General features: G+C 54.5%; 2 protein-coding genes across 2 annotated transcripts in view; one reads left to right on the forward strand and one right to left on the reverse strand.

Annotated features, from left to right (window-relative positions):
• Positions 1 to 2,912: 2,912 nt before the first annotated feature.
• GNG3 (guanine nucleotide binding protein (G protein), gamma 3) lies at positions 2,913 to 3,290 on the reverse strand. The gene is made up of 2 exons (XM_006899817.1): positions 3,192 to 3,290; positions 2,913 to 3,041 (listed from the first exon to the last, which is right to left on the reverse strand). The coding sequence occupies exons 1-2, from the start codon at positions 3,288 to 3,290 to the stop codon at positions 2,913 to 2,915; spliced, it is 228 nt and encodes a 75-aa protein (XP_006899879.1).
• A 2,509-nt stretch (positions 3,291 to 5,799) lies between these two features.
• The window catches only part of BSCL2 (Berardinelli-Seip congenital lipodystrophy 2 (seipin)), a 9,279-nt gene continuing 1,550 nt past the window's right edge, over positions 5,800 to 13,528 (forward strand). Inside the window, exons 1-7 of the mRNA XM_006899861.1 lie at positions 5,800 to 5,909; positions 6,342 to 6,658; positions 7,993 to 8,074; positions 10,780 to 10,923; positions 12,048 to 12,182; positions 12,335 to 12,432; positions 13,437 to 13,522. Coding sequence (XP_006899923.1) covers positions 6,447 to 6,658; positions 7,993 to 8,074; positions 10,780 to 10,923; positions 12,048 to 12,182; positions 12,335 to 12,432; positions 13,437 to 13,522 — 757 coding nt within the window. The 5' untranslated portion in view covers positions 5,800 to 5,909; positions 6,342 to 6,446. The remainder of the gene's footprint in view (positions 5,910 to 6,341; positions 6,659 to 7,992; positions 8,075 to 10,779; positions 10,924 to 12,047; positions 12,183 to 12,334; positions 12,433 to 13,436; positions 13,523 to 13,528) is intronic.

The raw sequence follows: 13,528 nt of genomic DNA on the forward strand, positions 1-13,528 counted from the left end.
ATTCAAAGTGGGTGGCCCTGGAGGACATTATGCTGAGTGAAATATCTCAGTCACAAATACTGCATGGTGCCACTGTTGTAGAATGGGTCTGACATCAGGGTGGGGGTATGACAGAAAAAACTGGAATAAATTATGTATATTGTATTGAAACAGATGAGGGAAAGAACAGATTAGAAGTGATACATGATTGAGTATTATGGTTTGCACAGGAATCCAGGATTAAGGTTGCATAGAGAAGTGTACTCGGGGTGGGGGGTGGGGGGAAGGGATGTGGGAATTGTATACTAATGAAGGAATTTTATTTTTTTCTCTCTCTCTTCGGAGGGGGAAGCGAGCTGGTGGGAAGGGAGAAAATTGCGGCAATGAATGAATGGAAATCAAAACCTCTGTAAAAAAATAAAAAAATTATAAAAAAAAATAGAAGGATAACTAGTAAGAGTGTTTAAATATCCAGAAGAGGAAAAGAAAAGAGGGAATGGTGGGAAAAATGCAAGAGAGGAAATCACTAGACAGCAGAGTATAGTGAGCATTTGGGGACCAGGAGCAGGGCAGTGAAGGAATAGGAAAGATTCAAAGGGGACTCAAAAACACAGGGTAATAATATGCATACATTAGTACCCATTATATAAAATACAATGTATATGAGTGATTATTTGAAACAGTGTAAATTAAAGATTATGTAAAACAGTTTATGTGAATGAAACACAGTGTAAACATATTATTATATGCAAACCAATAAAAATTAAAAAAATTTTTTTTTAAAAATTAGTAAATGGAGTGCTGCCAAGTCAGTTCCACCAGCAACCCTGAGAGACCAGGCTGGGCTTCCAGGCTGCCTGCATTGACGCACGGCTTCTTTCTCCTCCTGCGGTTTGAACCAGCAGCGTTTTGGTTACCAATGTTGTACCTTAACAACTGTGACATCAGGGCATTTTCCAGGATCTGTTAAATGGAAAAATCAAACCTAAGTGCCAGGAAGTCAGCCCCACTGGGTTTCCCCGACTACATTTTTACAGACCGCCCACCTCTCTCCAAGAGGGCGGGTGGATTTGGTTAGCGGTGCAATGCCTTCAACACAGCACCTACGGAGCTTTCCAGGACCTGTGGTCTGCAGTCCAGTCGCAGCCGGCCCGCAGCTGCCCCTCTAGAGGGGTTTCAGAGGCCGGAAGTCGCCGTGGAGGAAATTGCACACCCGCCTTCTGTGGAGCAGCTGGCGGGTTCGAACTGCTTGCCTTTGGGATTGCAGCGCAGCTCTTTACCACGCACTAGACCAGGGCTCTCGTGGAATTCCATCAGGAGTTGAAGAGAGGTGTGCAACAATGAATGCCTGGAAACTCTAAGCCTCTGTAAACTTTCATTAAAATTAATAATAATAAAAAAACCATTGAAAAGGTGCTCCACGTCCACCTGAGGCCCAAGGAGAGCGCCACAGGTGTCTTAAGTCAGCTCCTGGTCATCTTGGGGTGACGCGGAGGCCCTCCAAATGACCCACGCACAGAACATCACCTCCCAGGAAAAGGCTCTCCTAGTGGACAGCGCAGGACCACTTCCCTTCCCTTCCCGTGGGAGGAGTCATGGAAGCTCGCCAGCTTCCTCCAGTGTGTGTGGGTGCTCGCGGGACATTAAAGCCTTGGTGTTGACCCCTGGCCAGGCAGCTTGCTGGCCCCCCTGTGAGATGGGTGACCACTGCTGGGACAGAGGGGCCTTTTCCAGCTCCTGGGGAGACCCGCACCGCAAGGCCAGCGGGGCTTCCAGTCTCCAGACAGTGACCCCACACTCCAGTGACCATTTCAGAGCAAGCTTCTAGGCAGCAGGCTGTGGAAACCCGGGTTCCCTCACGAGACCCTCGCCTCCGGCGCCGGAGCCGCTCGGCTGGCGGGGTCCCTCGCCCCGCTCCCCTTCCTTATGACCCGCAGCCCTGCCTCGAATTGGGCCCGGGAGGCGTCATCTTCCAGAGCCTGGGGTGGGGTGGGAACGGAGGTTGACTTAAGGAAGGAAGAGGCAGCCATTTTGAACCCCGACGAAGGCATGGGAGGGACGTTACTGGGCACTCTGCCTGCCTGGGTGCCGCCATTTTAAGAGCGGACGCTGCGGAGCCGCGCCGTACGGCGGATGCAGTGCCGTACGGGGGGGGGGGTGGTGAACACAGCGCCTTACGGCCGACGTAGTGCCATACGGCGGATGCAGCGCCGCGAAGGCCGCCATGGCCCCGTGTCCCATGGCGGCGGCCATCTTGGAAGAGGAATGGCGGTGGGCGCGGCCATCTTACAACTAAAACCGGCCCCTTTCTCGGTAACCGGAGCCAAACTCCTCCTCCCTGCTGCCTCTGCCTGCTTTCTCGGTCTGTGACTGCCTCCCTGAGTCACTCCCTGAGCCTACCCCGTACTGTCTGTGTTTCTCCTCTCCCTCCTCCCCTCCTTGTGGGGCGTGTGAATCCTCCCCGTAGCCCCTGAGCGTCTGTTGAACACTCGCACGCGCGCCCTCCCGACCCCGCAGGTCCCCGACCTCTGACAAACGTCTGACCGGTTCTCGGGCCGCGCCCGCCTCCCGTCTGTTGACCGAGGACCCTGCCCCCCCCCCCCAAGAACGTGAACGCGGGCGCCGGCCTGAGACTCCGGGTGCCTTTATTCTCCCAAGGGCTCTGCCCTTCCGGTGGCCCCAGGTGAGGCCCCGCTCATCCCTCTCGCCGCCGACCGAGCGGGTCCCGGAGGGAATCGGGCCGGATGACGGGGCCCTTGTCTTGGATTCAGAGACGAGCGGCCGAGGGCAGGGGGCGTGGGCTGGGCCGCGGTGGCCCCGGCGTGGACACAGGGGGAGCCTGGGGCTTCGGGGATCCTCACGGCGTGGGTGCGGGGGTCCGAAGGGAGGGGCTCGGGGAAGCCGAGGACGAGGTGGAGGAGGGACGGGGCCGCTCAGAGCAGGGCGCAGAAGAACTTCTTCTCCCGAAAGGGGTTCTCGGACGTGGGCACGGGGGTGATGAGGGGGTCCTCGCAGGCGTGGGCATCGCAGTAGGTCATCAGGTCTGCGGCGGCCTTGGACACCTGGGGCACGGCCAAGGGCGGGTGGTCAGCCGCCCCGCGCGCCGGGGCCGCCCTCGGCCATCTCCCCAAGGGCCTCCTCGTCCCCCCACCCTCAGCCTCGGCCAGAGGCCCGGGGATGGCCAGCTCGTGCAGGGAGGGGGTCCCACCCACCTTTATCCGGCACAAGCTGGCTTCAATCTTCAGCTGTTCCACCATCTTGCGGGCCTGGCCGATGCTCATCGTGCTGTTCACGGGGGTCTCCCCTTTCATCCTGCAGAGGCGAGGAGGGCTCCCTGCATGCTCACCCCTCGGCCTCCCACTGTGAGATCTCGTGTCCACCCGGCCCCAGGGATCCTGCCCCACGCCCCAGGGATGACTGCACGAGGGGTCCCCACATGGTTGGGGCCACAGACCCTCGCCCCGCACACGTCCTAGGGGGTCCTCGCCCTGCACACGCCCTAAGGGGTCCTCGCCCGCACACCCCGCACACGCCGCCCTAAGGGGTCCTCTCCCCGCACACGTCCTAAGGGACCCTCTCCCTACACATGCTTGCCCTGCACACGCCCTAGGGCGTCCTCGACCTGCAGACTCCCCTAAGGGACCCTCACCCTGTATAATGCCCTAAGGGGTCCCCGCCCTGCACACGCCCTAAGCGGTCCCTGCAGACGACCTCAGGACCAAGACCCTTCAAGGCCTGTAGAACCCCAGGTCTGACATCCCCACGCAGGAGGCGCCCCACCTTGACGAGGAAGGCACAGGCACTCCCCCAGCTTCCCCCCCCCCGCCCCAGGGGCCCAGAAGAACCCCCAGCATCCTACTGACCTGAGGAGCTGGGCAGGGGTGCGGGGTCAGTGAGGCGCACCGAGACCTTCTGGCTGCCCGGTGGTGGGTGCCCCGCCCTGGCCGGCAGTGCAGCTCCAAGCGTCTGTCGGCCGCAGAGCAAGGCCACGGGGACAGGGCAGGCCAGAGGTCCTTGGGTTTGTGCAGCCCCAGCCCTGCCCGATGGCTGGTACCTGAAGGATGAAGGATGCTGGAAGGGAGCTGCTCGCATCCCGGAGCATACCAACTGCCTGGCCCGTGGGGGAGCGCGGACGCAGCCCCTGCGCGCACCCCCGACGCTGCTCGTCCCCGGCTGGCCGCCCGCCCCGCCCCCACTGCGGTCACCCCCAGTCCCCGCCTGAGCCTTCACCCAAAGGGCCGCCGCGGGGACCCCCCTCCGCGGGGTGGTCTGGGCCTGGACGACCCTGCAGCCGAGTGGGCTGGCTGCCGGGGACCCTGCTCATTTAGAAGTCTGACATCAGCTGGGCAGCAGCCCCCCCCTCCCTCCTCTGACACAGCATTTAGCACCCGAATCTTGGTTTCCCTCCCAGGGACCGTCCATTCCACAAACCCAGGAGGATGTGATGGGCCTCGGGTATCAGATCACCACCCCACGGTCTGGCCTCGAGTGAGTGGAGTGGAAGGTGCCTGAGGGACATGCCCAACGAGGTGGCCGACCAGAGGGAAGAAGGAGAAACTGCGGAAGAAGAGGTAGGTGTCCTGTCCCGGGGCAGACCAGGGATGGGGGGCACGGAGCCGAGGGGAAGGGTCAGTGGGGACCCTGGGAAGGGGGCAGCGGTACTGGCTGGGGGACCGGACCTCTGGGCCACACTCCCGCCCTCGCCTGCCTATGGTTGCGCCTGGTGCTGGAGGAGTAGAGTGTGGAAAGAAAGCGCCTCGGATGGCTGAAGGGTCTTGTCTGGAGCGATGAGACAGACAGATAAGGTCCTTGTCTACAAGTGCATGCGACCCAGAGCGACCCCCTGTTGTCGTTAGGTGTGTGGAGTCAGGCGGTCCTGGGAAATTACCCCACAGGATGTTCAAGGCTGTAGAGTTTAGGGAGCCCAGCGACCAGACCTTTCTCCCCATCATCCCCTGGGGGATGCGAACCGCTGACCTCTCTGCGAGCAGCCCGGCGCTTGACCACTGCGCCATCGGGGCTCGTTTCACTGAGACATAAGACACAGGCTGAGTCAAGACTGAGTCTTGGTGACGAGCTAGCTTAGCTGGACCCGAGGAAGGAAGAGGCCGTCCAGCTGGGGTCAGGGGCCCCAGATCACGCCCTGTGAACACGGAGAGCGAAAACGCGGGGTTGACGTGCCCAGGGGTCATTCATGTGCCCGGTCCTCTGGCCCAGCGCGCGAGGTGCGCAAGTTCCCCGAGATCTCCCGGCCCCGGGCGCCTGCGGGCTGTGCTCCTGTCTCACTCCACCTGGGGTGTGATGCCAGGAGAGGTGTGGACGGAGGGACAGGGCTGCGGACCAAGGCTGCGCGGACAAGGCCTGCCGCACGTGCAGTGGCCTGAAAGCGGGAGTTGATTTCTCCCCTAATCATGATGACCCACCGCGGGAAGGAAAAGCCGAGACGGCTGGGAGGGGAGGGGCTCGCAGCCGGGGCGGCCCCGCCCCCTGGTGGAGGACACGCCTCCCGCACAGCCGGGCCCGCCCCCCGGCGGAGGACACGCCTCCCGCACTGCTGGGCCCGCCCCCCGTGGAGGACACGCCTCCCGCACAGCTGGACCCGCCCCCTGGAGGCGGACATGCCTCCAGCACAGCTGCCCCGCCCCCTGGTGGAGGACACGCCTTCCGCACTACTGGGCCCGCCCCCTGGTGGAGGACACGCCTTCCGCACTACTGGGCCCGCCCCCTAGGAGAGGACACATCCCCCATGTTGCTGGGCCCGCCCTCTGTCGAAGGGCCCGCCCCCTGGAACTACAAAGTCGGCCAGCGGAAAGGGGCGGGACTTCCTCGGGAGGCGGAAGTCTCTCCAGGTGGTTGCCCTGGTAGCGTGCGAGGCTGGTGAGTCTGAGCTGCTGCGGATGGCGGCCTGGTTTCCATGGTGGCGAGGTTAGGTGGGCCCCCGACGACGAGCGGGCTGCAGGGCAGTGGCTGTTGGCAGCAGAGCCAGCCCCAGTTCAACGGAGAGGAAAGCCATTGTGACCGGTTAGGGAGCTGGATCTGCGTGCGGCTGTGCTGTCTAGGCAAACGGTACATCTTGGTTCAGTGACATGGCGCGTATGTTTTCATGAGAATTGTATGGTGCTCCGTGTCTGTGTTGTTGCTTGTCCCAGAGCAGTGATTTGAAGAGTTCAGCCAAAGCCCTGGAGCCTACAGGGGCAATGGGATCACCATGAATGGCTGCTAGGCCGAGCAACCTGACCATTTGGGTGAATGTCCTATGCAGCAATGACTTTGCATTGACTTGCTGTATCTCTGATTCCTTAAAGCCAGGACAGCAATGGAGAAAGGGAGCTATTCTTTTCCCCCTTGTTTGTCTCTTCTAGGAACCATCATCTGCCTTACCCCATGGCCAGGGGTGGCGACCAGGTGGCAGAGCAGCTAGGAACCCAAGGGCTGACCCTGGGGCCAGGCCCCCTACTCTCCCCGCCATGGTCAATGACCCATCTGTACCTGCCTTACTGTGGGCCCAGGAAGTGGCCTACGTCTTGGCAGGCCGTGCCCGCAAGCTGCTGCTACAGTTTGGAGTTCTCTTCTGCACCATCCTCCTCCTGCTCTGGGTGTCGGTGTTCCTCTATGGCTCCTTCTACTATTCCTACATGCCAACAGTCAGCCACCTAAGCCCCGTGCATTTCTACTACAGGTGAGAGGTAAAGGCCATAGGAGCCGGCAGAGGTGACGCCCTCCAACCTTCTCATTTACACATGAGGAAATGCAGGCCTTATTTAACTTCTTATCTTTGATTCATGGCCCAGGGTTGCCACAGGTCAGGCTTATCCAGCTTAGGGTCTTGCTTGTATCTCTGGTTGCTATGTTCTGATAAAAAGAAACACAAATGTCACTGCACTGTCCTTGTGAGGGTCGGAGCTGTTTAAGTTGGTTCTGGCTTTCCTCAGGCCCAGTGCAGAATTTTAAGGCAACACAAATCCTTGAGTAATCTGAGAGCTAGACTGGCCTTCAGCAGGTATGAAGAAAGCCCAGCAGGTATGAAGAAAGCCGAAATATACCTGTAATTAATCCCTCACCACCCCTGGTAGTCCTCTGCACAATGGAGATTACAGTAACACAAGGTGACTAACCTCATTTCCTTTTTTGTATTCTGCCAAATTCTCTCCCCATTTTTGCCTTAATAGTAGCTCTGGGCCCATCAGCAGATGCTGATAAAGGCATGAAAGTGAGTGGCCAGGCATCTTTTTAAAAAATCTTGTCTGAGAGTCTGTGCTCACGAATTCTATTATATGTGCTGCCGAAGCGAGCACAAATTCTAGTTTCTGAGGAAGGTGGGGCATAATCTTTTAGGTGCTTGGGTCTTAGAAAAGCTGTGGCCTTTCATGGCATAAAAGTATATACATGGGGGAGGAGTATATAAGTGAGATACGTATCTATATGAAGATAAATACATATTTATGTGTGTATGTTGTTTTGTTGTTGTATGTGCTGTCAAGTCAGAACCGACCCATAGCCAACCTTCCAGTGAGTTTTCAGAGCCTGTAAATCCCTTGGGAGATTGCCCCTCCTTCTACCACACAGCAGCTGGTGGATTTGAACCACATACCTTTGTGTTGGCAGCACAATTACTTACCACTAAGCCACTAAAGCTTTCCTTATATAGAGATTTATAATTTATGTGCACACAAACCCCACTTGCAATTTTGCCGCCAATTTCAGGATTTATGTTTTCTTCTTATCAAGCTCCTCAAATGGTTCTTTGTAAACACTGAAGTTTTAAATTATTCTGTAAGGAGTCCACAAATTCCCATAAAAAAATTCCTGTTGAAATGAGAGGAAAACTACTAAAATAGCAGGAAAAGACTAAAAAAAGATCCTTGTGGTATCTTGACTCTCCTGACCGTGTTTGTTCTCCTTCACTCACTAACAGAGACAAGGGGGGCCTGTTCTGGAGCTGTGAGACAGGTAGGAGGGGAAGGCAGGACCTGTAACCGCAGAGTCTGAGAATCATCCTGTATTCTCGTTTAGAACTGACTGTGATTCCACCACCACCTCGCTCTGCTCCTTCCCTGTTGCCAATGTCTCGCTGGCTAAGAGTGGACGTGATCGGGTGAGTATGGGTTTCACTGGCCATCTCGCCTTGACATAGAAGGACTTCTGAAAGATCCAGAGAGTTAACACAGGCGAGGGCGGTTGAAGGAGAAATTAATTTATATGAATGGTGTCTGTTGGTCTTTCCCTGGGAAGATGTTAAGAATGTTCTCATGTTTCAGGCAGATCATGGTTAGGAGGTAAGCAGAGCTATGTGTTTTAGAGCCAAAAAACGAACCAGATGATTTCCTGGGAGCAGAGTGGTGGCCACACAAGCGTTTTGAAAGCTCATGTGTAAAATTATGAAACTGTCGACAGATAATGTGTGACCTCTCATGACAAAGGGTACAGTGTCAGAGGACTGGCCAGATGCCAGTGTGACTCCAACAGGAAGGATCCCTCAGAGAACCTTGAGGAATCAGGGTTGGAACGCATCCTTCTATACTAAAGGCGAGGTGTGGAGGTCCTGATAAAGGGTGGCACGCCTGGATACTTGAAAGGAGGAGACACAGTTTCTGAGGGTGAGATTAGTTATCTGCCAGCATAACAGGCTGCTGTTCTAGTGGGCAGGAAGTTGCACTGCCAACTCAAAGCCGCTAAAGAATCAGAAGTAAAAGTGAGTGTTTTAGGAAACAGACTGAAAGATTAAAACCACAAGCTAAGCAGTTATGGCCGCTTTTCTTGCAGGGACAAATGTAAATGGTAAAGTTAGTGGGGCTCCCTGGGGCTGGTATTCAGATAATCCTTGTTAATATAAGCAATGACTGGCTTAAGGACAAGTTGTCCTAAATCTGTCTTTAAGTTGAATTTGTACCTAATTTGCAAGAGTTAGATACGGCTCAAAGCTAGTACCAGCCATTTAAATATTTTTTCTTCATATATGACTTAAGTAATTTGATGTCGAGTTGGAAATCAACCCTTAGCTGAGATCCTCCAGCCGGTTTTCAGAGGCCGTAAATCGCATGAGAGGAGATTGCCCATCTGTTTCTCTCAAAACAGCTCATTGATTTGAACTGCCTGCCTCTGGGTTGGCAGTCCAACTCCTCCACTAGACCACCGAGCTCTCCTTCATAGTATACTGTATTGCAAGAATGGCTGATGAGGCCATTGTAACTTTACAAGGAGAAGAACGCTAAGGAAGGAGGATAATTGAACAGAGGTGGGGACTCTTCTAAAATATGTGGCATGAAATTCTGTGAATCTCCTTGGATCAAATAATTATTTAAATAGCTGTATGCTCTCTTTTTTAAATATGTAAGTTTTATTGAGATAAAATTGACTTGCCATGTAGCTTATTCATTCAGAGTATACAGTGGAGTGATTTTCAGATCACTACAGAGTTGTGCTACCATCAGCATGATGCACATTAGACCATCTCATCACTCCAGAGAGAGAGCTCGTTCCCATTCCCATTCGCCTCTCATTTTCCCCGCTCCTGTGCAGAGAATACTGATTTCCAGGAATTCAGAGAAACATCAGATCTAGAATCACCCGACTCTAGTCATCTGGCAGGAATAGCAAGGAATCCTCTGGTCAGAAGGGAATTCAGACTGAGAATAAGAATCTGTATTAGGAGAGGAGGGGAGCTCTGGTGACCTAGTGGGTAAGGAGTTACACTGCCAACCTACAGGCAGGTGGCTGGAATCTGAACCTGCCTTTGGAAGTGCTCACACGGGGCACTCTGTCATCGCTGACCCTCCAGGGGATGCTCAGGAGGGATGTTATGAATCACACAGGAGGACATGGTCCATCTTCCTCCTGTGAAGCAGCTGATGGATTCGAACTCCCAGAGAATCAGAGGCTTTGGGTTAGCAGCACAACTCCCTATGGACTGTGCCCCCAGAGTACCTCTCAGTTCTTGTTTCACAAATTCATTTTCTCACTGGTTAAATACAAAATTTATGCGCCTAGATGAGAATCAGTGGCTGGATGAATAGCCGCACCAAGGTGTTTGGTGGCTAATCTTTAACCTGTCTGAGGTTGATCCCAGTGAGACCTTCCTTCCGTCTCGGCGTTCTGCCAGCAGAAGCCCAGCTAAGTGGCATTGGCACTGACAGAAGTGCCTGAGTGATGAGAATGGTGTGAGAGCTGGTGAGGGACACTGGGCTCTGTTGGCGCTTAGTTAATTAACACTGTGAGTGTGAACAGGCAGGGCCGGAGGGACAGCCTCACCAGCACACAGGGCTGAGTCACAGATGGCCCAGTTGGCAACTTGACACATCACTGTTAGGAAAGGGATATGCGCCACAGCCATTCTCAGAGCAGAGCAGAAGGGCCCAGAGATCACACTTGTCCCCCGGTATCCAAGGGGGATTGGGTCCAGCACCCCCACAGACACTGGAATCCACAGATGCTCAAGTCCCTTACATAAAATAACCATGTCACATTTGCATACAGCCTACGCACATCCTCCCACTATACCTGAAATCATATCTGGAGTCCTTGTAATACCTGATAGCGCGTGAATGGTGTGATGCTGTGAACTCTGCTCCTTCTTGGTCTTTGACCACGTAGTTACTCCTCCCCCCTCAGTGTTTTTAATCAGCTGTTGGTTAAATCCATAGACTCTGGGTACATACTGCATGGGAAGGGGGGGCCTGCAGCCACCAGAAGGGGGCAGCACCTCCCCAGGCTGCACGATTGAAAGCTCCCTTGTGTTAAGAGGATGAAGAGCCATTGTGTGTTGAGAATGATTTTCTGAGAGCTGGGGGCTTCCCTGGGCAGGTACTGATGTACGGGCAGCCCTATCGTATTACCCTGGAACTTGAGCTACCGGAGTCCCCCGTGAATCAGGACCTGGGCATGTTCCTGGTCACCATTTCTTGCTACACCAGAGGCGGCCGGATCATCTCTACTTCTTCACGCTCAGTAAGTGTGCGTGTGCGGGGCCTGTCAGAGCGGACTGGGGAGTAAGAGCAGAAGTCAGTCCCAAAGCAGCCGCACTTGGCAGAAGGCCCCAGATATCTAGTGATCACATCCAGATTTGGGGTGAACGTTCCCTGAAAACAGGCTTCAGAGTTAGACCTGGGCTTGGGTCCTCGGGCACAGAGCTGAGGGACAAATTGCTTACTTACTGTCTTTTTTGTAAAGGACTGGAAAATGGGCATAATAGTAACCCAGGAACCTTGATGGCACAGTACATTGTGGGTCGGGCTGCAACTGAACGCTACTAGATTGGAGCCCACCAACTGCTTCGCAGGAGAAAGATGCCATTTTTCTCCAGCAAACCTCAGAGACCCGGGGGAATGCGGTTATGAGTCAAAATCTACTCGTGTACACCCGAGGGACAAATGACTTCATCTCTTCTTTATAAAATATTCTAAAATGGGTCAGATAGTAATTGCCTTGAAGCAAAGCCAGTTCGGAATTAGTAAGGAAAAGTAAAGGTTTTACTAGTGTGGACCCACTGCTGTTGATTGGATTCCAGCAGCCCTGCAGGCCGACGCATTGCTCGGTGGACTGTCCACACTGCAGCTCTTCACGGAAGCAGAGGCGTCCCTTTCTCCCATGCTGGGGTATCATGGGCTCGACCTGTTGGTTAGCAGCCTTGTTCTTTAACCACCAAGCCTCCTGGTATCTCCTGGGCACCTGACAGGCACTTGGGGGCTTTTGATGAGTTAGAGTCCATTCCTACATGAACTCTCAGCAGAAACACATCCTGAGGCAGTTCCCTGAGTGATGTGGAGTGATGCTTCGGAGGGTGCGCGGGAGCTCAGCATCCATACTAGATTGTAGAAGGGTTTTGGGGACAAATGACTCAGAGACAGACTTCTTGGAAGGGGCCTTTGTTGGAGCTGGAATCGAGAAATGTGTTCAGATAGGGGAGGTGGTTATTAAACATTACTTATTATAACATTATTTAGAATGGTTAGGTCGAGAGCAGAGGGGTGAGAAGTTCGAGGAGCTGCCTTCATTGACTGCTCGGGAGTGTTTGAGGGCTGGTAGGAATCTGGGGCAACTGTCCCCAACCTCTCCCTCTCTGGCCCTGCCAGGTGATGCTCCATTACCGCTCGGACCTGCTCCAGACGCTGGACACTCTGGTCTTCTCCAGCTTCCTGCTGTTGGGCTTTGCCGAGCAGAAGCAGCTTCTGGAGGTGGAGCTGTACTCGGACTACAGAGAGAACTCGGTGAGAGGGCAAGGGTGCCGGGTGACAGAGGAGGGCCTCGCCACCAGCCAAGAGTTCTGCCTGAGGAACCTCAGCTCTGGAGGGAGCAGGGGAGGGACGGCAGCAGAGCCAGGAACGTGGCCTGATTCTGCCCCCGACCCCACCCCTCGCAGTATGTGCCGACAACTGGAGTGATCATCGAGGTCCACAGCAAGCGAATCCAGCTGTACGGCGCCTACCTCCGCATCCATGCCCATTTCACAGGGCTCAGGTAAAGAGGACTGAGGTAGACCTCAGCAGCTGTCATCAGGTTGTCTCAGCTGAAGAGAGCAGAGGTAGTGTAGCGGGTTTTACCTGGAGCAGAGGTTCCCAGCCTTGGCCACACATCTGCTCTCCCTGGGGAGCTTTAAGAAAAAACCAAAAAAACCCCACCGAGGTTTAATTAGAATCAGAGGGAAAAGTGTAGAGCAAAATTCCAAGTTCCTAAAAAAGTCCAAGCTGACTGGACCAGCAGGGACTAGAGGAACCTTGAGACTTATTCCCGTGGGATAGATTTTAAATTGGAACCCAGACTGCTTCCAGAGGCCACCTGTCAGCCAAAGAGGGTGGCCAGAACATAAATAATCTGCCAGAAAAATAACTAATTTCCTGTGAGTGCTGTGTTTCTAAACAATCTTCTTGGTGAGACCTGACAGCCAGTATTCACCCTGGACCAAAGATGAGTTAGCGAAGGGGAGAGCGAGACTGAAGGAAGCCGACCAGCCAGAATGGGACATGGGGGTGAAGGGTGCAACCAGCAATATATGCAGAAATGGTTAAATGAGAACCTAATTTCCTATGTGAATTTTACCAAAATACTGGAAAAAAAACCCCAACAACCCCGAGCCCTATGCCTGGGCCTCAGTAACTAACTGAACTAGAATTGATCAGATCCATCTGTGTGGAATTTTCTAGAACGTGCCAGGGATGCTTGTCATGAGTGACTGAATCACCCGGGGTTTGGGCGGCTCTCGGCAGGCAGCCACGGTGGACACTGTTGCGTGTGGCCCTGCCTCCAGCGCTGAGCTGAACTGCCCATGAGTCCTTGGTTTTGTCAGGACCTCATGATCCTCGCTGCCCCCCAGCTGACCTCTGGTAACTGGGTGGAGGGCAGGGAGGTGGCCACAGCCTCTTGTGCTGCTCACTTGCATTCCCTGTAAGTGATTTCTGGAAAACGGATGAGCTGCGTGCTCTCCAGTCACTGCTGCTTCCCTCTCGCCCCTCTTCTGGCCCCAGGTACCTGCTGTACAACTTCCCCATGACCTGTGCCTTCATCGGCGTCGCCAGCAACTTCACCTTCCTCAGCGTCATCGTACTCTTCAGCTACA

Source organism: Elephantulus edwardii, unplaced genomic scaffold (assembly GCF_000299155.1).
Source record: "Elephantulus edwardii isolate Elephantulus edwardi_28Jun2011 unplaced genomic scaffold, EleEdw1.0 scaffold00268, whole genome shotgun sequence".
Classification (NCBI taxonomy): Eukaryota; Metazoa; Chordata; class Mammalia; order Macroscelidea; family Macroscelididae; genus Elephantulus; species Elephantulus edwardii.